The 23,801-nt window shown below is 53.6% G+C and overlaps 1 protein-coding gene across 2 annotated transcripts in view; it reads right to left on the bottom strand.

Moving 5' to 3' along the window:
* Positions 1 to 14,968, bottom strand: part of Mgat5b (alpha-1,6-mannosylglycoprotein 6-beta-N-acetylglucosaminyltransferase B) — a 68,609-nt gene extending 53,641 nt beyond the window's left edge. For both annotated transcript variants that reach the window (XM_059272197.1, XM_059272196.1), the window contains exons 1-3: positions 14,901 to 14,968; positions 11,113 to 11,225; positions 1,305 to 1,452 (exon numbers count right to left, since the gene is read on the bottom strand). In XM_059272197.1, coding sequence (XP_059128180.1) covers positions 1,305 to 1,452; positions 11,113 to 11,225; positions 14,901 to 14,968 — 329 coding nt within the window. The remainder of the gene's footprint in view (positions 1 to 1,304; positions 1,453 to 11,112; positions 11,226 to 14,900) is intronic.
* Positions 14,969 to 23,801: the final 8,833 nt, after the last annotated feature.

Genomic DNA, 23,801 nt, shown 5'->3' with positions numbered 1-23,801 from the left:
AGCCTGATGACCAACCAGAGTTGGATCCCAAGACCCACATGGTGAAAGGAGAGAACTGACTCTGATGTCCACAGGTGTGCCATGGCATGCACTCGCTTACACGCACACAATCAATGAGTAAAATGTTCAATCCCCAGTGCCCCCAACAAGATAAACAGGAGCCACACAAGGCCGACTGCATAAGGGATGAACGGCAGATGGGGCATCGTGGTTCTGAAGGTGAGCATGGGGCCAGGCCCAGTGCCTCCTAGTTGTACAACTTTGGCTGCTTCTGAACATCTGTGCCTCAGTTTCCCCCTCTGCAGAGACTAATACACCCTGTACAGTGCTTGCTGGGTTGATGTGTGATGGTGCTAGAGGCGACACCATGAGGATACCAGTATTGTATAGTTAAATGTCACCTTATCCTGCGGCTGATGGTGTCCATCTGGGTGCTCAGGGCATTTGCTAAACTGGCCAGGCCACTCTGGGGGTGGCCCATGACCAGAAATCTAGAACAGGCAAACCAAATGGCAGGGAACCCCACACCAATCCAAAGAAGTATGCTGTCCACTATCAACTCCCCACCCCAGCATAGGCTGAAGAAGGAAGAGCCTTGTAGGTTCAAGGCCATCCTGGGCCAGACATCAACACACACACACACACACACACACACACACACACACACACACACACACACAATGCATTTGTAATGAGTATGATAAGTGTGTGTAAAAGATAGAATGGGGAAGACTTAGCGCTGAGTGTGAACTGCTTGTCTCCGGGGAGAAGCAGTAGGGCTCTTCAGTTCTCACCTGTGGGATTTCATTTAATGAGGACAAAAGATGTCTACAGATGTGACAAAATGTTAATGGTCGTCATCGAGTCTGGGAGGGAAGAGCCTGCATTCCGGATGTGTTTTTTCATCTTCTCTGTGTGTGTGTGTGGGGGGGGGGGAGTTGGGGGGGAACACACATGCCAGTATGCCTGTGTTCTGCTCTGTCACTCTCCACCTAATTCCCTGGAGACAAGGCCTCTCACTCAACCTGGAGCTAGGCTGGAGCCCCAGGGGTCTTCCTGACCTCCCACAGCAGCAAGCCTATACCCAGGTTTTACATGCGTGCTGGGGATTTGGACTCAGGTCCTCATGATGAGCAGCAAGGGTTTTTACATGCTGACCCATCTGGTTTCTGCAATCTTAAAGTTTATCTAGTTTACCAGAAAGAGGACCTGGGCTGAGCTCTAAAGGTACGTTGGAGGCTATGCTGGACCCCCAGGACCCCGGGGGCACCCCTCGCTCTGTGCCCTGCCCCACCTCTCCTCACCTGTCTGCAGCTAAGTGTGCCACGCTGGCAGGGTGGTGCAGCTCACTGCCATTCTCCAGCCTGGCCAGCATGTCCATGCGCTTCACCATCAGCTCCAGCAGGTCGCTCATCTTGCGGAGGGCGCCACGGGAGTCAGAGCCACCTGGCACTGTGGACAGAGTGCGGGCATGGTCAGGGGCAGTCACACTCCCAGCCCCACCTCCATCTTCCCAGACCACCTCACAGGAGGGGTCAGTAGAGTGTGCCTCCTACCCACTCACCCTGCAGGGACCCCTGTACCTTGTTTGTGGAAGCGATCGATCTGCTGGGCTCACCTGCTCCCTCCCCGCTGGGTAACCTGAGGGACTTCTGCTATCTCTCAGGCTTCTGGTTTGTGGACTGTATGATGAAAATCTGGGTGTAGCCTCTGGGGATCTAGGGTCTGTGGGTGCCAGGAAGGCCCCAGTAGAAGGGGAGGAACCCTTGTGCCTTGCATGAGCCCGGACTCCCCAGTCAGGTCTCTGTAAGCATGGATTGTCCACGGATTGAAGTTCTGGGCCTGGGGTTCGGGGACCTTCTCTGTGCTTGTTTCCTGTATGATGCTGATCCTGGGTCTTCCTGTGCTCTGGGGTCCAGAGCGCTGTTCCTTGTCCCACCCATGCCCGGCCTGAAGCCCGGCTTTCCCCTTCCCAGGCAAGCCCCTGGAACCTCTCTAGAAAATGACAGTGCTCTTGTCCTAAGCCTCAGGCTCCTCCAGGTGAGGCTCTCACCCGCTGCCAGGGAAACCTTGTGAAGGATGAACCAAGTAAAAGTGAGGTACCCTAAGATCCCCACAACTCCTCAGGTTCCCTGGCGTCTCCTTTCTGATCCTTCCAACGGCAGCTGTGCATGCCCCATGGGAGACTGTCCTTGCCTTAGGCTTAAAAGCCATCTTACACTACCAGGCTCATTCCCGTTGATGATTAAATCTGTTTCTCAAAGAGCAGGCTACGCCCCACCTGAAACCTTAACTACAAAGGGGTCTGTACTGCCTGTTCCAGGAAACTGCAACCATGTCTTTGTTTCCAAAAGTATAATAACTGTCTTGTAACTCTACCTTTGTTTCAAAATGATATTTTGACCACCTATGACTACCTTGTTATGATCACCTGCTGTTATGACCGCCTGTTGTTATGACGACCCTGTCACGCCCACCTTGAAACCATGTCTTTGTTTCAGGAGGTTATGACATGTTCTGCTCCTGTGAACCTGCCTGTTTTGCCCACCAAATCCCCCATATGGAAACTCCTTACCCCTGAGCTACAAAAACCTTGTCTTCCTCTCAAACCCCACCATAGGGGGAGGCAGCTCCACGCACACAAATGAAAAAAGCTTGCTTTATTTAATGGCTTGCTTTAGTCAATTTGGCCATGATGGTTTGGGTCTGTGGTCTTTCTCCTCCCATTTGTTAGCATTCAGGCATCTGGACTGGCCTGCCCTTAGGGTCCTGACAGGACATACTTCCGCTGCTGCCACTAAGAGAACTTCCTGTGCTCATTCTCTACCTTTCCTTATAAAAGGGGGGCCTTGCCCACCTCCAATCTCTCTCTTCCTTTGCACTTGTCACCAGAGAACCAGTCTCTGCCCCCTTCTCTGCCCCTTCTCTCCCCTCCCCTCAATAAACCTCCCATGTGGGCCCTGATGTATGGTGTGACTCCTTCTATTGTTTTTAAAATACAACACCAACTTTGGGATTAACACTTGTCTTTGTAATTCTGTGTCTCTGCACATTCTAGACAGCCACACAGGCCACAAGGCACTTAGCTCTGGGCTTTCAAGTGACCCACTCAATCCCCTCCAAAGTTCCAGGGTTAAGTTCTCAACGGATGAGTAGAGCTCATTAAGACAGTAACCACATGCTTCCAGGCTACTTGGGCAAAGGGTGTCTACTGTTGGGCTCCCCCAAAAGCAGATGAAGGTTAGGGTAACTTATTTGAGTGGAGAAGGAGAGTCCAGTATGGAAGTGAGGAAGTGAGGAAGAGGTGGGAAGGAAGGAACCCACTGCTACGCAGAGCAACCGTAGCCTGGCCCTGCTGGGAAGCCAGAGAGGTGTGGAGCAGTCCTGAGCTGCGGCACTGTGCACGGCAGTTACTGGGTGCCGTCATATTCTGGCACTCTCCATCTGCCCCAGGTGCTGACAGCTGCAAGTCTGGCCTGTGTGCGAGAATATAGAGCTGAGGAGCAGGGGACCCAATGGCAAATGTTTCTCAGGAAGACGGTACCAGACTACCCCAGCGGCCTCCGCGGGACAAGCAGTACTGTGGAGGAGACACATGGAGTCTCACCTTTGTGGGCCAAGGGGAAGCCAACCCTCCACTCTTGGCCTCAACATTCCTAAACTCAAGGGAAGGATGTCATGTCCTGCCTGCAGCCCAGCATCCTGCACAGGCAGCAGGAGCCACTGAGAAGAAGGGGCGGAGCAGGGAGAGAGGCAGTTAGATGGTGATGAGCCAGCAGAGGAGGGAGAACACAGTGCCTGTCACTACTCAGGACTGTTCAGGACTCATCCCCCTCTTCCTCAGACACTGCCTGCTTCCCCACACTGACACAAGACTCTTTTGGCTGTGCCCCACCCCACCTCCCCATCCCCCCCAAAATTCCTAAAATTCCTCCCCAGAGGGAGACTAAAACAATACCTACCCTTTTCCTTAAGGTCCCAATCACAAACTGAGGCATGATGGCACCAAAGTGCACCGTGGGACAGGGGACAACCAGTAAGTTTACTGGGCTTCCTCACAGGGCACAGGTGAGGGGTTACCCACAAGGGTGTGGGTGCTCCTCCCCCATAGGCTACCCCCCAAAAAGCTTTACTCAGCAGGGGTGAGGACTTCCCAGGAGCTGCATAGATGGAGCTCCCCCTCTTTCCTCCCCCCACCTACTCTAGTGTCCCCCAAGGCAGAGTTACACACAACAGGTGGTAGGGAGCAGCCGGAGCCCAGGTGAGGGTCTCATGACCCTCCTCATCCCTCCATGAAGATGAGAACAGTCAACAGGCCCAGCTGGGATGGTCCTTTTGCAAGGGGACACAGCTGAACTCCCCAAGATGATGGGTGCTTGCTTGGCTGGGAGGACAGTCACTCAGGAAGCAGCAGAGCCAGAGGACCTGTGTCCTTTGGAGGTGCAGCCCTGGCTCTGAAGGGAAACCAGTGGAGAGAGAAGGAACAAGGAGAGGAAAAGGAAGGAAATGGAGATGTTCCAGGAATCACACGGACCTGGCGATAGATGGAGGGGCGGGGCAAAGAAAGGAAGGAAGAGAAGTGGGGGATGGTTTCTCCTGCCCTCAGTATGAGAATCAGCAAAAGGCCTCCCCATTCCCAGAAGGGGACTGTTGTTTTGTTTTGTTTTTTTCTTGTAGTGTTAAGAGACTGAGCCCAAGTCAGGTGTTGGTGGTGGCCCACACCTTGAATCCTAGCACACAGGAGGCAGAAGCAGATGGATCCCTGAGTTCAAGCCAGACAGTCTACAGAGCGAGTTTCAGGACAGCCAGGGCGACACAGAGAAATCCTGTCTGAGAGAAAGAGAGAGAGAGAGAGAGAGAGAGAGAGAGAGAGAGAGAGAGAGAGAGAGAGAGAGAGAAAGAGAGAGAGAGAGAGAGAGAGAGAGAGAGAGAGAGAGAGAGAGAGAGAGAGAGAGCGCCCAGAGCCTCAGGCATGTTGGGCAAGTGCCCTTCCACAATGAGCTACATGCCCAGTCCTTAAGTGGGTTTCTCTAAAGATAGCTCAGCCTGGGGAAATCTCACAACAGCCTCAGATAAATCAACCTTGGGTTTCCCCGTCACTGTGCCCATCCTCTGTCACTCACATACAATCTGTGAGTCAGTCCGTTATCCTCTCCAACAAGACAGAAGCAGCGGCCTCCATCCCAGCCTCACAGAGACCAGGACAGCCATCACTCTGTCCCCTAACTGAGCCATCTCCAAACCCAACGCCCAGCATCCAGCTAGTGCTTGAAGCACCAAAGAGAAAGAAGAGGCGGGGCCATCACTTCAACTCACAAGAGAGGGAGAATGCAAGTTTTGACCTGACCACTGCCCTGCAGAACCCCAGGGGTACCATCTTTATCGTGGACGCCTGATGGGCGTTGAGTTGTGCAGTGCACAGCCCATTCAGCCTTCCTGGGCAGCCCTGGTGGACCACGGTTCTTGGCTTCCTCTGTGGTAGTCCCTTCCCCAAAGGAGTAGGATGAAACAGAAGAAATCAGCTATAGCTAATCACCCTGGAAATGGGGCCTGCTTAGCCATGCACTGGCCAGAGCACCCAAGCCTGAGGGACCCCCAGAGCCCGATTAGCAGTTCAGCAAGAGCCATGCCTTGACTTCCCTGGTGGTGCTGTGCTTCCTGGAGAGACTCATCAGCCCCGCCCCTCCCCTAGCCCAGCCCAGGCTTTCTTGCCCCTCCTCCTTGCCTTCACCCACCATCACCGGTCCCATCCATACTCCAGCTCTACTATCCAGGCTGCAGAACTGCCCGGGGTCCACTGGGAGACCACAAGACAAAGTCAGCAGCTTAGCAGTCTAGGAGTAACACAGGGGCCTGGGGCAGGCTGCAGGAAGAGTCAAAGCATGGCTCCAGCCCTGCTCTGCCACTGACCTAATGGGAACAGGTCAGTTTCTTCTCTTGGCCTCAGTTTCCCCTTGGGCAAAATGTGTGTGTGTGAGCATGTGTGTGTGAGTGTGTGTGTGAGAGTGTATGTGTGTGTGAGTGTGTGAGTGTATGTGTGTGAGTGTGTGTGAGTGTATGTGTGTGAGTGTGTGTGTGTATGTGAGAGAGAGAGAAAGTGTGTGTGTGTCTGGAGTTGTCAACTTTTGTGGATCTATCCTCTTGTCTCCTCAGCGCTTGATAGAAAGCGGGGTCCAGGAAAGGAAGGGGAGGGAGAGAGAAGGAAGAAGAAGGAAATAGAAAAGGAGGGAAAAGACATGGGTCCCACAAAAGCAGAATGGGGGGACAGGATGAGTCCCATAAAAGCTGGCACTGGAACCCCTCAAGGAGCATTTTCCATTGTTCCTCTGTCCCCTGGGTGGGCCTGGGCACAGCAGGTACACTGAGCAGAGAGAGAGAAATGACTGCATAGTCACACAGGAAGACAGTTCCTGTACCGCCTGGAAGACTGGAGAAAGGGGGTAGAGACACAGAGGGCCTGAGAAGGACACAGGGAAAACCCACTGTAGGGACAGTCATGATGTGTGGGGTGTGTGTGTGTGTGTGTGTGTGTGTGTGTGTGTGTGTGTGTGTGTGGTGGGGGGCGAGGAGGGTGGTCTTCCTGCCACCGTTGGAGGAGTTTGAATCTGTCTGCTGTGCTTGGCAGTGGTTTGAAGGCTCTGCCCATGAGAATGGGGTGTCCTTCCCACCAAGTCAGGGCCAGAAAGATGGAGGAGTCAGGAGAGGAAACGAGAGCTGGTTCCTTTGCTGAAGCAAGAAATCAGAGGAAGAGATGAACAGGGAAATATAGGTCACCCCCACACAGAATCTTGGAAGACATTTGGGGATCAGAGTCTACTCCTCATCGCAGGAATTAATAAGGGTTTTTTGTGGAAATATTTTGTCAGCAGGAAGTGTGACCCCCAAACCAGAGGATGTAAGGACATGTAAGTGGCCACTGCCCAGGTTTCATTATGGCTTTGACTGAGGAGACAGATCCAGTTCGGATGGCTCTTGTGGCATTTTCCTGTTCCTACACCAAGACAGCAAGATTCCTCCCCTGTTCCTGGGGCTCAGGAGTGGCCCTCTCCTGCAAAAGCCCTGAGGTGTGGCTCCACCCTGCCTGAGAAGCTCACATTTTTCTCAGGAGCTACCTAAGGATAAAGCCAGACATAGGTACCCAAGAGGGGAGCAGGCCAGGAGGCAGGCCCTCCCCGAGTGACTCAGATGCCACCACTGGCCCCAGGACTATCAGCAAAGCAAACTGACACAGCTTCCCCTGAGTCACTTCCCATCTTGGCATTGAATTGAAATGAACTTCCTAGGAGCCCCAGCAGTGAGTCTGGGAGCTAACACACGCTCTCCTCTGATTTCCATATAAATAAGGAAGGCTGGGATAGTGCAGATATGACTAGGCACCACATTTAAAGATGGGTGTTTTTATTACCCCCTGAGGCCAGCTAGTCTGACTCCTCCCCAGGCACCCTCTCTGTGGCTGTTTCTCCAGTTCTCTTGTGTCCTCATCCCTCCCCTTTACCCCATCAAGCCCTGACCTGCCAGAAAATAGAAGCCCTCCCTGGCACTTGCAGAGGAAGCCGGGAGTAGGTGTCTGGACAGCTGGGAAAGTGAGTATATTTTGGTTCCTGTTTAGGACAGCCGCTGCAGGCCTAGCTGAGGCAGTGGAGTATGGGCTCTGGACTGCAGAGACCAGAACAGGCCCTAAGAGGCCGAATGGGGCTCTTCTTCCACCTGTTACCCTCCCTCCCCAAATCCATGGTCAGTCTCCAAGAGCCATCCACAGAACCTGGAGCATCTTCCATTCACTCTCTGGCCTGGGGCCTGCGTGGTTCAGCAGAGCTAGGACAAGATCCATCATCTGAGGGAGACACTAGCAGCTAAGCTGGGCCCTCCAGCCTGCATGCTCCCTACATAAGCTCCTGCTCACATCTGCAAGGCAACCTGCTCAGTCTGACTCTAGGAGGAGAGAGCAGGGACCTCCTTGGAAGGAGGGAGAGGAGGAACTAGGCTGGACCTTCCTACATGCCAGGGACCAAAGACTCTTCCCTCCCAAAACCGGAAGTCCCACCTTCTCCAAGCGATTCCCATCCAGTGACTTTTGTCTAAACCTCACACTGTGTCCCCAAACTAGAGCACTCTATGTGGTGATACATTGTATACCCTAATAAGCTTGCCTGAGGATCAGAGGACAGAGCCAGCCACTAGATTAGACATAGAGGTCAGGCAGTGGTGGCACACACCCTTAATCCTATCACTCGGGAGGCAGAGATCTGTCTGGATCTCTGTGAGTTCAAGGCCACACTGGAAACAGAGCCAGGCAGTGGTGGCACACACCTTTAATCCCAGTACTGGGGAGCACACACGCCTTTAATTCCAGGAAGTGATGTCTCGGCAGAGAAAGGTATATAAGGCGTGAGGAAACAGGAACTCACTTCCTTCAGGCTGAGGATTTTGTAGAGGTAAGAACTTGTGGCTGGCTGTTCTGCTTCTCTGATCTTTCAGCTTTCACCCCAATGTCTGGCTCTGGGTTTTTTATTATAAGACCTTTTAAGATTCATGTTACAACTTTACGCTGAAGTGTAAACTGGCCCAGAGGAGGGGCCTCCCACAGCCACACCAGGGACTGTAAAGACTGGAAGGAGACAATAATGAGAGTTCCAGAAGCCGAGCATGCTGCTCCTGGATCCAGCTGCAAGGACTGTGGACGTGCTCTGTATCTGAGACTTCAGTTCAGAAATGTTAAGCACCTGCAGGTGTACACACACACACACACACACACACACACACACACACACACACACCCCTCTAGTGTAACTACATGTGTAACCTGCAGGTTTATCTCCCTTCCCTGGTACAAGATCTAGGGCTTGAGCTAGACCCTTCCCAAAACACTGCCAAGACAGGACAGGGATCATGAGGTGGGAGTGTTGTCTTGGCCCCCAGCCCTTCAGGAGGATGGGCAGAAGAACCAGAGCCCAGGCACCATCTCCTTTCCTGAAATGTCTTTATTCTCACCCATCAGACTCCTGAACTTTCTGGAGGTCTAGATTCTTGAAGCCCAGACACGTATACCAACGTCTAAGGGCGTTCCCAGGAAACCAGAGCATTCTTCCCGGTGCTGAGCCCCGACCATCTATCCCCCACGTCTCCTTCCCAGGGACCCTTCACACTGCCACCCCTTCTCCAACCTCACCTCTTGAGCATGTCCTGTGTAGAGACCCACACACCTCTTTGGTTCTTCTGTTCCCTAAGCACCCGTCCCTGGAGCACCCCCTCACATACACAGCATACACACTACACGTGCACAGAAACTTCATTCCACAGTCCCTGCAGGGGATCCCCTCCCCAAGTATCTTAACACAGGCTCATGGCCATGCTGGGGAGGCAGTGCCCTGTCTTGCTTACCAGAAGGGGACCCAAGGCTCAGATATTGAGGGGTCCCTGGAAGCCAGAGATGGGGGGGTTGTGCTTGGCTGGAACGGCTGATGGTAAGTATGAGCCGGCTTCTGAGCGCTTTTGCAAGTTTAAAGACTCATGCTAAGCCGAGGAATGAGCCAGAGGATGGCGACCAGACGGCACCATAAGCACCACTCAGAGCCCACTTGAGCTTGTCAACCTGCGCCACTCAGGATGCCTCCAGTACTCATCACCGGGAGTCGGGAGTTCGAGGAGGTGATTTCCAAGAGACGCTCTAGACATGCAGAAATCTCCTCGCAACACCAAACAGCTCCAGAAGCCCCACTTGCCTCAGTCTCCCCACCACGCCATGCTCCTCCTTCCCACTACAGACGCAGAGAGGCCCCGTGGCACACTGTACAGAAGAGGTGTTTATCTACTCCCAGCAGCCTTGTAAGTGGTGTGAGGAGGAGGAGGAAGGGCAGGGCCAAGGGCTTGTCACCTTCAAGCTGTGTGACAGCAGCGTAGTGCCAGCAGGTGTCTGCTCACCAGCCTGATCACTCCATCACCTGAGAGGGTCTTTACTCCCTCAAGCCCTCCCCTCTCCGTCCCTCTGTGACTTAAGGATTCAGCAACACTGGACAACTAGTAATAGAGATGCAGATTCCAGCTGTCTGGTCCCCAAAGCTCACCCTCGGCATCTCCATCCCATACCTAGCCAGCATCATGCAGGCCCAGGACCGAGAGGGACCAGGTGAGACCAACGTCACAAGAGCTCAGACAGGAATCATGTGAGCCCTTTACAGTCCTGTCCCCCACCACAGCTCTGCTGGGGTCACAGAACATGTGCTGTGGGACAGTCTTTTTGTACACTATGAATATTTGTTGTTCTCAGTGGTTGAATAAAGGGCTAACTGGCCAATAGCTAGGCAGGTAGAGGTTAGGTGGGACTTGCTGACAAAAAGAGAGGCTGGGAAAAAAGGTGGAGTCATGGGAGTCAGACACAGAGGAAGCAGGAGATGAGCAGGCCATGCTGAAAACAGGTACCACCATGTGGTAGAGCGTAGGTAAGAATTATGGGCTAGTTTAAGTTGTAAGAGCTAGTTAATAACAAGCCTAAACTATCATTTGAGCATTTATAATTAATAAGAAGTTTCCACGTGGGTATTTGGGAGCGGGCTGGCAGGACAGAGAACCGTGCCTACAAACATGGTTCTCAAAGAGACAGGTGTGGTATTCAAAGACACCATCCCTGACACTCCAAGAAAAGAAACCACACAGGATTCCCTTCTGACACCTGGGAGCTCCTCCTTCTAGGCCTGAGAATCCTGGTGGTACTGACAGGCCAGAGCCCAAGCAACGTGCGCAGCATGCGCATGCGTGTGCGCGCCGCAGTGCAAACTCAGTCCCCACCCCCTTCTCTTACACATTTACATATTCAGAGACCAGGGTCCCAGAAAGCCTGGCACAGGGGCTGAGCTCAGACGCATCTCCCCTTTGACTTGAGAACACTCATATTTCTTTTTTTTTTTTTTTTTTTTTTTTTTTTTGGTTTTTCGAGACAGGGTTTCTCTGTGTAGCTTTGCGCCTTTCCTGGAACTCACTTGGTAGTCCAGGCTGGCCTCGAACTCACAGAGATCCGCCTGGCTCTGCCTCCCGAGTGCTGGGATTAAAGGCGTGCGCCACCACCGCCCGGCAAGAACACTCATATTTCTTATTGGCTCTTTGCCCTCAAGATACCTTCTGTGCGGATGGTGAAGGGCGAGTCCCCCAGGCGCCGGGCAGAGAACTGGCCTCCCAGAGATGTCATCAGAAAGCAAAGAGTGAAGAAGCCGATGCCCAGCACAAACAGCCTGCAGGGAGAGAGGAACAAGGTGGGTCAGCAGAGCACCCCAGCAGTACAATGCCCCACTCCCAGCTAGGAAAGGCACAAAAATGCTCTAAGCATGAGTGAATGGTGGGTAAGGTAGTTGCAGTAGGCTCGCGAGTTCAAGGTCATCCTCAGCTACATAGCAAGTTCCAGTCCACCTTCCACCAAATGAGCTCTCAAGCCAACAAAGAACCAGCAAGTGAGAGAAGGGAGTTTGGGGGATGCGTGGAAGAATCAGAGTTGGGGATTGAGCTCCCAGACTCAGGAGGCCCGCACCTCAATGGGACCAAGAAACTGACTACATAGGGGGGAAAAACATAAACAAGAAGAATGTGTATACAGGAAGAAATCTGAGCAATGGCCAGCCTCAAGAAAGAGACCCGTTCATCTGAAGTAGTGAGTTCCCAAAGTGCAGTACATTGACCAGCTCCCAAGAAGCATTAGAAATGGCTGTTCTGGGGCTAGAGATGTACCTCAACAGTAGCATGCTTGCCTGGCATACGCTAGACCCTAGGTTCAATCCCAGCACAGGGGTAAAGAGAGGGGGGAAGGTGGGAGGGAGGATATTATAGATTCCCCCGTCCTAGAATGGACCCTGGGACAGGGCAGGCCATCTGTTTTACCCAGCTCCCCAGTGACTCTGGTCCACACTAACATGTGAAAACTACTGGTACAGATGGAACGGCGCGACCCACCTGGTGCCCATCAATCACCTGAGCCACACTCGCACTGTGTACACAGCCTCTGCCATCTGTCATGAGCTCGCTTATCTGTATCCTCATAGGGTGCCACACACCCCCAGCACTCTTAGGTGGTAATATCTCAAGGCAGGGCATATCCCCTCCACCCCCGCTGTGCCCACTCTGCCCACATACTTCTCTATCAGTCATGCACACCCTGGCTCGTCAATGTGCATCACTGAGAGTCAGGACATCTTCTCACCCAGGCGTGGAGTACCACACAAGTGTGCCTGCAGTCATGCAGGGAGGAAGAGCAGGCCAAAACATGACATCATTCATTCTTTCAATACATACTCGTTATCTAAGAGGTGCCAGACACTGGAGTAACCCAAAGTGACAGCAGCAATCTAGGCTCAGAGTCCTTGCCTCCAGCCCAGCAAGACCCAGTGCTCCATGCTGGGCACGAACATGCCCAGAGGGATGGCAGAGGCAGAGGAGGTCTGAGACCCCAAATTCAACGGAGGACTCAAAGAGCTGGCAGAGCGGAAAGGGGTCAGTGTGAGGAACCCCACCTGATACAGAGTCGGGATGACCAAGGAGAGCCCCCAAAAGTCACGCCAGATGCTCCCACCTGCCCCACCTCCACTCCGTCTTCAACCCTGGTGCCTGTTTGTGTCTTTCTGCAAGACTTACATTTTAATTTTCATTATTTTAAACTGGCAGTGTAGTGTTTAATTAAAATTTGGCCCATTAAAGAAAACATAATTGTAAAAGAAAAGAAGAAACACAACAAATTCTGAGCCCATATTTAAAGGAAGCTGTTAGAGATTGAGTTAGAGAGGGGGAGGACCTATACTCAGAGGTCTCAGTAGTCCGTCCGCAGGGACAACCACGTTCCTGATTTGGGGGGGAGAGCTGTAGGAGACAGGTGGCACAGAGGACACTTCTCTTACTTCAGAGGGACCTCACTGAATCCCTCTAAGCCCAGAATAGGGTTCAGGGCACACCGGGGGATAGCTCGTGGGCACCCCACTACTCTCCCATCCTGAGGACAAAAAGGACTTTTCCAGTCCAGTATCTCTCTCAAACATGGGATTTGCATTTGGGGCTGAGATACGGGATGCTTGCCATGAGGAAGGTGTCTACACCTTCTGCCTGGGCTCTGAGGCCCCAATCCACTGCCTTAGCATTTCTCTCTCTCTACCAGTTACCACAGCTGGGGCCCAGGGTCCCCCAAAAGCAGTTGGTGGTCATTTATAATGGGTTCAGTGGTCTCCTCCATTCATATATCCATTCATTTCAGGGACATCCACAAAAAAAGGGCCCTGCCAAGAGCTCTGCTCTAACAGCATCCTCAGACCTCCCTTGGGGATAAACCAAGTTAGGGTGATGTCATCAGAGGGTCGCCCCTGGCCTCCAATCTCAAGATCTGAGGGGGCCTGGAGAAGACCGGTAGCTGTGGGTCCCCACCATCCTAGACAGGCCAGGGGGTGAATTGCAGGGCTGGAAGGGGGTTTCGACTGCACCGGGAATCCCACTTTAAGGTATGGAAGGGCGGAAGAACGCAAAGAGGAGGAAGAACCCGCCCGGCTCAGGGCGAAGGCGCTGTCTGTGGTGCTGGAGACCGCTGCCTGCAACCATCACACATGAAACCTTCAGAAACCGGGCTTCCCGCGGGCTACCGAACTCACTTGGGATTTGAGACCAGCAAGAACCCTCTCAAGTTGCCCGGCAAGACAGGAGTCCAGGACCTCCCTGGAGGACCCAGAGTCTTTCCAGAGATGCCTGCTTGACGACCTGGTTCCCCGGGGGCACCTTAGGCCAAGGATTTCTGAGACACTCTCCCAATAACACCCCAAACGCCTTGCCCAAAGCTCTCAGACTCTACAGACCTTTGCATTCACATAGACAACCGTCTCCAGAGGTTGCCATCTCAGCCCCAAACCGGCCCAGCATGCTGATGGCAATAGCCAGGTGTGCCATGTCTCCCCACCTCCAACCCAGCTGGGCACAGAAGGCTGTCTGGAGGCACCGGGGATCAGCCCAGAGCCTGGAGGGAAAGCCTGTACATGCCTCAGGTTTATGAGCAGACTCCACCTGTGGCCTAGTCCCACCCCACTGCTGTGTCCACCTCTCCCTCTGTCTTCTGGGGCCCAGCTCGCACACACACCACCCTCTCCCCAGCCTGGCCTGAGGGCCTAGCTCTGCTGGAGTCTGGGAGAAGGAAGCAGGGTCCCTTCTGAGGACCAACAGGTCCTAGTGAGTCCCTCACAAACTGCGCCCCTGCCTGGCTAGGACTGTCCACGGTAGGGAAAGGCAGGGAGGTGTCTCTGACTCGGTCACCATGTTCCTGCTGCACCTGCCTAGCCTGTTGGAGATCTGCATTTGGGAGCGAATCCCCAGCAGAAGGGGTCCACGCCCCAGTCTTGGGGACCCTCTTGTCAGACACAGGCTCGTGCCCAACCAGAAGGATGGGAAAGTAACAAGGGCGGGAAAAGGGGGGTGGACTAGGCAGAAAGGATGGGCGGGCCGACCTAGAAGGCGACAGGCGGGACACCAGAGGTGCCTCCTAGGCACCCCGCACTAACTTCACGGCTCAGATGGGACCGACGTGAGGGGCAGAAAAGAGACTTGCTGGCTGGGATCACTTTGGAACCCAGGATCTCCTTGATTTTGGTGTTTTCTGACCCCATTTTGACCTCTCCATACCTGATATCGCCCCAATCTTGATCAACTCAAGACAGGTCCAGACCTGCACCACACACACACACACACACACACACACACACACACACACACATATCCCCCAACCCCATCTCCATCCGTTCCCCATCCATGGCCCTCATCGAGCATAAACTCGTGAACCTCCTCGGCCACCCGGACTTGCAACCCCGGCGGGGACGGACCTCGCCCAGCTTCATCACGCGCCCCCTTAGGGAGGTCTTGACCTCCCGGTGCCAAGCAGTAGAGAACTTTACCGAAAGGGTCTCAGGGTGACCAGGCATCTTCTGACCATTATCTTCCCATCGGGGTTGACTGTGATCATTGTTCAAACTTGTCTGGGCGAGAAGCCGCGGGCGAGGCCGGACGCACCGTCCTGGGCCCGGCTCCGGCCGCCTCGGGAAACGCGAAGCCGCTGCGGGCCGAAGCCGGGGGGTCGCAGCGCCGAGGGCGAGCGGGGCGCGGTGGCTCCGCTGCTCTGCAGCCACGGGGTGGGGGGCGGGGGACACGGCGCGGCCTGGGCGCCTAGGGCAGAGGGGTTCGGCGAGGGTTCCCGGCCGGGCGGTCTCTGCGTCTCCGCCCTCCCCGCTTCACATTTTGGGGACGGCGAGGCGGCGCGCCCCCAGATCGCCGGCCGCGCGTCTGCCTGCTCAGGCTCGCTGGCTGGGCGGGACGGCGCCGCGGCGCGCAGACGGGCTTCCCGCGGCGGGCGCCCTCATCCCCGGGGCCCGCGCCCTCGGAGCTGGCTAGAGGCGACCCCAGGCCCGCGCCCCCGCCGCTCGCACCTTCCGGCCGCGCCGCTCGCCAGCCGCGCGCCCCGCCGCGCCCATGGCTCCGGGGGAGGGACGGCTGCGCGCACGCCTGCCCTCGCCCTCGCTCGGCCTCTCGCTCGCTCGCTCGCTCGCTCTCTCGGCCGCCCGCCGGCGCTCCGGGCTCCCGGCTCCCGCGCGGCGCTACGGCCCGAGGCGCCGCATTGTTCCCTGTGAGGAGGCGGCCCGGGAGCGGCCTCGCGCTTCCTCGGCGCGTGGGCGCCACCTCGTGGCCGCGGCCCCGCCGCGCATCCTCCCCGGGGCTGTGCGCGGAGGAGGGGACGCGAGCGCGGGAGCCACCGGCCGTGCGTGGCCCTGCGCCTCTCCCGCGGCCATGCAACTTCCTAGGGCATCCAGCAGCCCGGAGAGCCGAGGCTGCTCCGGCAACTGCAAAGCTTAAGGGGAGATGAACGCGGAGAGGAGACCGTTGTCCGTCCTGCGGGGCACGAGCCACCCCCAAAGAGCTTCTGTACCTGCAGCTTCACAGCTGCTGATCACAGCCGCTGATTCTCTCCGCAGCACACACCCACCCTCCGAAACTCCCCGAGTCCTCCCACTTCTCACGGGTCTATAATAAGCTGGGTCGGTGGCATTCATGCCGGGAGCCAGATCGGATCGTCAGCTGTGTGCCTGGGGTCTAGCCTCGGATTCGCTCCATCAGTGAGTAATGAAGGGCTGGAGTTAACCGGGCTTTCTACTACTATACAACTAATGACCAAAAAGCTCACCGAGGCTCTTTCAACTCCCAGACCCACAGACTTGAATTTTAACATTGTTGAGCCCTGTGTACACCCTCCCTGAATTTATTTGTGGTGGGTTCTGGGGCTCAAACTCAGGTTATCGGGCTTAAGGACAGGTTCCTTTACCCCCTAACCATACTTACTGGCCTGTCACTCATTCCTTAGCGTTGATGTGGCTTTGGCCTTGACAGCCAGGAATAACACCCAAGCTTGTGGCAGCTGGAGGCACCCAGACAAGAGATGATTTAGAGGCCTACCAGAGACCCCGCTGCCCTCAAACGCCTCCCTAGCCAGCCTGCTGGAGTGCCCAAATTCCCCTCCGCCATCACTCTTTTTCAGAGGCACGGTCAGCCTGCCCTTGTTCAATGCAAATGTGTTACCTAGCTGAGGTAACACATCAACCCGCCAACACCAATTTATCACTCGTTTGCACATTGGCGGGGAGTAAGGCAATGAGATAATGGGACTCGGGACCGGTGAACACTGGTGAAGAAGCCGAAAAAGCAGGCAGCCCGAGTCACCACGGGTGGGCAAAGGCGCCTGGAGGGGCGGGGCAGGCGGAAAGGGGCAGCGTTGGAACCAACAGGAGGTTGGACCCGGAATCTACCTAGTAGGTATGACTACAGTGTGCCATCTGGGGAGGTGGCCTTCCCTCAACCAGGATTTACAAGATGGAAAAGGACACTTAGCTAGGTGTGATGATATACATCTGGCATCCTGGCACTTGGGAGGTAGAGGCAGAAGGGTCAGGAATTCAAATGTAGCCTTGACTACATAGTGAATTTGAGTCCAGCCTAGGCTACACAAGACTGTCTCAAAAAGAGGTAACGCCCCACGGCCTCCTTCCTCCGGACCTTGCTCTGTTGGATCTGTCCATAAGGGTAGAAAAAGGATTGTCCCTCTGCCACTGAGCAGCAGGCTCCAAGCCAGCGGAGAGGCAACGAGAGAAGAGCCAGGGATATTTGATATGACAGGTTGTCCAGCCGCCTGCTCCTTTGACAGCCTCGTCTCTCAAGTTCAGTGCCCATGCCCCCCTTGCTGGATGCATTAGGAGAGCAATTATGAATCTTGTCTTCTGCAACCTTGAACACAGCAGCGCTGTGCCTCAGTTCCCCCACTGTGAATCAGGCTATTTATAGCACTGGTCTCACAAGGTTGCTGAGAATGGAGCCTGTGGATGCACGCCATTATTCCTGTCTGCCGTGGCTGGCACCGCTGGTGCCCTACCCGTATTTCCTCTACATTCACCCGAACACACAAAAGTGCAAGTTCCTGAGGCACCCCTTCCACTCTGTCTGATGGCCGTGGAGATGTGACGATGTGCTGGGAGGAGACCGAAGTGCCCCAGAAGCACCCCTGCAGCACCCCAGAAGCACCCCTGCAGCAGCAGATAGACACCCCTAGGTGTGATCCTGAGCCATGTTCCTTACAAGCTCCTGATGAGACTGTGCTCTGGTTGCTGAGGTAGCTGTTGCTCTGTGTTGCCAAGTGCCCGAGGAATGGCTGCCTTCTCTGCCAGTGTCATCTCTCATTCTTCTGTCAGTGCTCTGGGGTCAGCTCCCAGACAAACTATTGCACCTGAGTTTCTGTTTCAGAGCCTTGCCATATGGACCAGGGTCAATGCCCCTGGACCACAGCAGACTCAGCTATGGAATTTAGAAGAACAGAAACCTTTTGCTAATTAGGTCCCTGAGGTCACACTGGGGGCTCGTCTGGGCTTTTTATTACTGTGTTTTGTTTTGAGGCAGGGACTCATATAGCCCAGTGTCTTAGTTACTGTTCTATTGCTATGAAGGGACACCATGACCAAGACAACTTGTAAAATTTAATTGGGGGCTGGCTTACAATTTCAGAAGGTTAGTCCATTATCATCATGGTAGGGAGCATGCAACACACAGGCAGGCATGGTGGGGAGAAGTAGCTGAGGGCTTTACATCGTGATCTGCACGCAGGCAGCAGTCAGAGAGAGGGAAACACTGGACCTGGCCAGGACTTTTGAACCCTCAAAGCCCACCCCCAGTGAGTGACACACCTCCTCCAACAAGGCCACACCTCCTAATCCTCCTAGGCATGGAAACATCGGAGTCTATGGAGGCCATACTCATTCAAGCCACCACACCCAGACTAGCTTCAAACTTGCAAAATATTGGGCCTGACTCTAAATTCCTGATCTTCCTGCCTCTACCTCCCCTGGGTACTGGGATTACAGCCCTAAACTACCACACCCATCATATTTTCTTTTCTTTTCTTTTCTTTTTCTTTTTCTTTTTCTTTTTTCTTTTTTTTTTTTTTCTTGAGGCAAGTCTATAGCCCTGGCAGGCCTGAAACTCACCAGGTAGGCCAGGCTGACCTTGAACACACAGATCTGCCTGCCTTTGCCTCCCAAGTACTAGAATTAAAGGTGTGTGCCACCATGCTGTCTTCTTCTTTTAAAAAAAAAAAAGATTTATTCATTTATTATGTATACAGTGTTCTGTCTGCATGTATCCCTGCAGGCCAGAAGAGGGCAACAGATCTCATTACAGATGGTTGTGAGTCACCATGTGGTTGCTGGGAATTGAACTCAGGACCTTTGGAAGAGCAGCCAGTGCTCTAAACCTCTGAGCCATCTCTCCAGCCCCTGTCTTCTTTTTTAAAATGTTAATAGGAGGTATCCCTATGTAAACCATTTTGGAGCACGCAGTAGAAACTGAGGCAGGCCTGCTGGAGGGCATATCTAAGGAGGGGTGTCAAGCCTGAGAGGACTCCTGACCTGAGCCCTCTTCCTCCTGGTTACTTCCCTCTTTGTGGGACGGCTGGCGCTGCTGCAGACCCTCCCTCTCTCTGGCATCCTGGGCTGGAGCTGCAGGGAGAAACCCAGAGCCAGCAGCTGGCCTGAGTGGCATTGAGTGCCTCTGCTGAAGAAGGTAAAGGAGGACCCCTGGAAAAGATTAGAGGGTGAGGGAGGCACCCCTATTCAGGGTCTTGGACTCAATGGGCAAAATAAAACCACTGAAGTCGTTCTCTAGGTTACCACGGCACATCACCATGAGAAGAATAGCTTCCACATACTCTCTGGACTCTGGAAGCCCGAAGTCTGAACTCAAGGTGTAAGAGGGACTGCTCCTTCTGGGAGCTCTGATGGAGACGCTGTCCTAGCACTTGCCCAGCTGCTGGTGACCGCTGCAGTGTGTGCTGTTCCTGGGCTCGCGGCTGCCTCACACCACTCTCCGCTGTCTTCATGTGGCCTATGTATGTCTTTTTATGATCAAAGTTCCCTTTGTGTGAGGACACCCGTCCTAGCGTACAGGACCCACTCTAATCCAGGATGATGTCATTCTAAGGACATCTGCATAGACCCTATTTCTAAACCAGGTTGTGATTTGTCATTCTGTGAGCACATAGCACTTGAACAAACACTGTTCAGCCCTTCACAGGGACCTCACGGAAAAGGACAGAGTGGCTAGAGGCGGCAGAGGACCTGTATGCCCTAAGGATTGTACAGGCAATCACTGCTTTGTGTGGCCATGGGCCCAGCTACTTACTTCAAACAAAGCCAAAATCTGGGCTTCTACTGTGAAGTTGCATAATTTAAAAGTGTAGGCTCAATAATTTTAGAATGTTGTGCAAGGCCAGTAAAGTCCACTTGATGGCCTGCCTTATAGCTCTCCATGGATGACATCTATCCAGGGGCAGAATGAGGTCTGTGGCCTCACCCATTCGGTAAGGCCAGCTTCCTGGGGTCAAGACCAGAGACACAGATCCCCGACTTGCCCAGGAAGGAAGGTGAGCACTGGGTTTGATGTGGGAGCAGAAGGGTGAACTGCTTCCTGGAGCTTTCTGCCCTCTCCCCCAGGGTTTCTTCAGGGCCTCTCTGGCCATCAGCCTGACTCCTCTCCTGCCTTCCCAGGGCTTCCAGAAGCTTCTGCAGCTCATAGAGCTGGGGCAGGAGGAAACAAGCACTTCACCGAGTTTGAAACCCTCATTTCATGTGCTCAGGATGCAGCAGCAGACAGCACATTACGAGGCAATAGGCCATTGTCCTTTGCTGGAGTGCGGAACATTAATAATGTCATAACAGCATTTACCGACACCACACACAAATCATCAACCGTGTGCCAGGCGGGAAGACCAGGCGCACACCCTGCGCCTGGAGCTACACAAGGAGGCCGCCAATCGGGGAGGGCTGCTTCTCCAGTGCATATTTCATGCTTTCTGTTTCACAACATTTAGGCTAATCCTCCGATTGAAAAGCAGCGTCTGGGGTTTATTTTTATTTATGCCAGAGAGCCATTCTGCTGCACAGCTTGTGGGAGCTGAGAACAGAACTGCTGTACCTTGGCGGTCCTATTGGGAAGGTAGCAGCTGTGTGTGTGTGTGTGTGTGTGTGTGTGTGTGTGTGTGTGTGAGAGAGAGAGAGAGAGAGAGAGAGAGAGAGAGAGAGAGAGAGAGAGGAAAGAAGGTAGCAGCTGTGTGTGTGTACTTACACAAATGCATAAATCCATGAATGTGTGTGTGTGTGTGTGTGTGTGTGTGTGTGTGTGTGCATGTGTGTGGGATGGAGGAAGGGAGACCAGGGAGCCAGGGGACCAAGCAGACAGCCCTTCCCAGGTAAGCCCCAGCTGGACACTATAAACACAAGCAGGTACTTCATTTACTGTGGTCTGAAGTTTATTTATTTCCTACCTGCTACAAGCCAGGAAATGACTAGGGACTCCAAATGTGTTACCTGGCTTATATTTTTGCTGTGGTAGTTATACACACATCCCCACAGAAACTTTTTAAAAAGACAGTCCTTTACTTCAGAGCAGTCCCCCAGTTGCCTCACAGGACAGTACAGGAGTATGTGTGTGGGGGAGAGGGGGTTCTGTCAGCAGCGGGAGGGCCGGGTGCTACTACTCCCAGCACCCAAGAGCATGTTACCACACATGTTACCACACATGACAAGATCAGAGCACGGTTGCCTGTGGGATGTCAGTTCCTAATCAAGTTTGCTTAAAATACAGAGGTGTTGAGGCTGGAGAGACGGCTCAGTGGTTAAAAGCACTGTCTGCTCTTCCAGAGGACCCACGTTCAATTCCCAGCACCCACATGGCAGCTCACAATCATCTGTAACTGTAGTTCCAGGGGACCTGACACCCTCTTCTGGCCTCTGCAGGCAACAGGCACACAAGTGGTGCACAGATATACATGCAAGCGGAACAGCCATATAATTTTTTTTTAATTTTAATACAGAGTATTATGCTAGCAAGAAGGCTCAGCAGATAAATGTGCCCCCAAGCCTGACAACATGAGTCTGATCCCCAAATCCGTAGGTGGAGGAAGAAACCTGATTCCAAAAAGTTGTCTTCTGGCCTCCACACATGAACTTCAACACATGCATATACATGTAGCATGTACAACACAAATACACACACACACACACAAATAAATGTAAAATACAGAGGTGAAGGCAAGAAGATCAGGGGTTCAATGCCAACCTTACCCTATCTCCAAGAATAAAAATAAATAAATAAACCGGGCAGTGGTGGTGCATGTCTTTAATCCCAGCACTCGAGAGGCAGAGGCAGGCGGATCTTTGTGAGTTCGAGGCCAGCCTGGTCTACAGAGTGAGATCCAGGAAAGGCGCAAAGCTACACAGAGAAACCCTGTCTCAAAAAAATAAAAATAAATAAAAAATAAATAAATAAAATAGGTCATGGTAGAATAATTCAACATTTGGGAGGCAGAGGCAGGGGGAACCATGAATGCCCAGATGAGCCTATACAGTCAGTTATACGAAAACCTGGGCTACAAAGTAAGATCCTGTCTAAAAAAAAACAAAACCAAACACATAGATGACCATGAATTATTGGGGGTTCTGATGGACTCTCAAGGGTCCTCAAATGGAAAGAGGAAGACAAAGAATGTGAGGCAGGAGGAGGCAGCAGAGAAAGACTCAACCATTGTGGGCTTTGCAGATGGAGGGGGCCCCAAGCCCAGGCATGTAGGTGGCCCCAAACTCTGGAAAATACAGGGGACAGAGGGCAGATGCTCCTGGAATCCTCCAGAAGGTCTCAGCCCTGGGGTTCCTTGCTGCAGCCCCTGGAGACCTTCGGACTGTTAGTCCCACGCTTCCCACACTCCCATACTTCAAGCGTCTGCACGTCTTCATCCCAGAAGCCACAGGAGACTCACACAGCGTCCTGGGAGAGTGAGCATTGCCAGGCACCACGCTCCGTGTTGATTCATACTCCCACCTCACAGGCGAGGAAACGGAGGTGCCCGGAAGCACAGCGTTAAACAGAAAGGCTCATGCACGCCAGGACCCCAAACTCGGGCCCTACAGACCTCAAAGCCCATCTGCTTCACCACTGAACTCAAAAACGGATCAGGGGTCCTAGGACTAAACACAGGCAGGCATGGACCTGCATGCCCACGGAGCTCAGGCCCCGGGATAAAGGCTCTTTGTCTCCCACAGCTGCTGGAGAAGTTAATACCTCAGGCCACCAGACAGAGACAGTGGAGAATGGAGAGCCAAGAGGTCAAGAGGCTCTGCTGGGGGCCATGCCTTAGAAAGGAAGGGATTTCTGCTGGGCATGTCATACACCTCCATGACCCAGCACATGAGGCAAGGCTCTGAGTTCCATCTCCAGCACAGCAAGGGTGGTAAGTGTGTGTGTGTGTGTGTGTGTGTACGAGCTTGAGTGCACACAAGGGTGATGTGTGGCTTGTGCAAGGGTGGAGTATGTGTGTAAGGGTGGTGAGTGTATGTGTGTTCCAGTGCACACAAGGGTGATGTGTGGCTGTGTGCAAGGGTGGAGTATGTGTGTAAGGGTGGTGAGTGTGTGTGTGTTCAAGTGCACACAAAGGTGGTATGTGACTGTGTGTGCAAGAGTGGTGTGTGTGTGCGTGCGAGGGTAGTGAGTGTGTGCAAGGGTGGGGGGGTGTGAGGGTGGTAAGTGTGAGTGTGTACAAGGTGGTGTGTGTGTGTGTATGCAAGAGTGGTGAGTGTGTGTGTGTGTGTGTTGGAGGGGAAATCTGTCCAGAGCAGGCACATGCCCAAAACCAGAAAGTAGATTAATGGATGGCTGCCAGGGGCTGGGGGAGGGGGATGAAAGTTACAGCTAAAGAGCTTGGGGTTTCCTTAAGTATGTTGAGGCCATCCTAAAACTAGATAAGGATGAGATGTGTACATAATCAGAAATACATTACAAATGTGAATATTCTAGAAATGACAGGCTCAGAGGGAGAGTGCTATCTCCTTTTGTTTTGAGAGACAGGGTCTCATACATCCTATAGTTCAGGCTGTCCTCCAGCTCAGGAAGTAGCTGAGCATGCCCTTCAACTCTGGATCTTCCAGCCTCCATCTTTCCAGGACTGAGATTAGAGGCATGTACCCCGCATCTGGTTGACATGGTGCTGGCAATGGAATCCGGGCCTCAGCTTGAGCTCGCTCTTTCACCCCCACCGCTTAAACGCAGTACTTGTCCACAATTGCACAATGAGAAAGGAGGTCACAATGCTTCCCCAAGCCCAGGCCCACAATCCTGGGGCCCCAGACCCCAGGCTCCCAGGCCCCCAGGCCCCAGGTCCCCAGACCCCCAGGCTCCAGGCCCCCAGACCCCCAGACCCCCAGGCCCCAGGTCCC

This window comes from Peromyscus eremicus, chromosome 8a, assembly GCF_949786415.1.
Source record: "Peromyscus eremicus chromosome 8a, PerEre_H2_v1, whole genome shotgun sequence".
NCBI lineage: Eukaryota > Metazoa > Chordata > Mammalia > Rodentia > Cricetidae > Peromyscus > Peromyscus eremicus.
The sequence above is the reverse complement of the archived record's forward strand: the minus strand, read 5'-3'. Positions and strand labels throughout refer to the sequence as shown.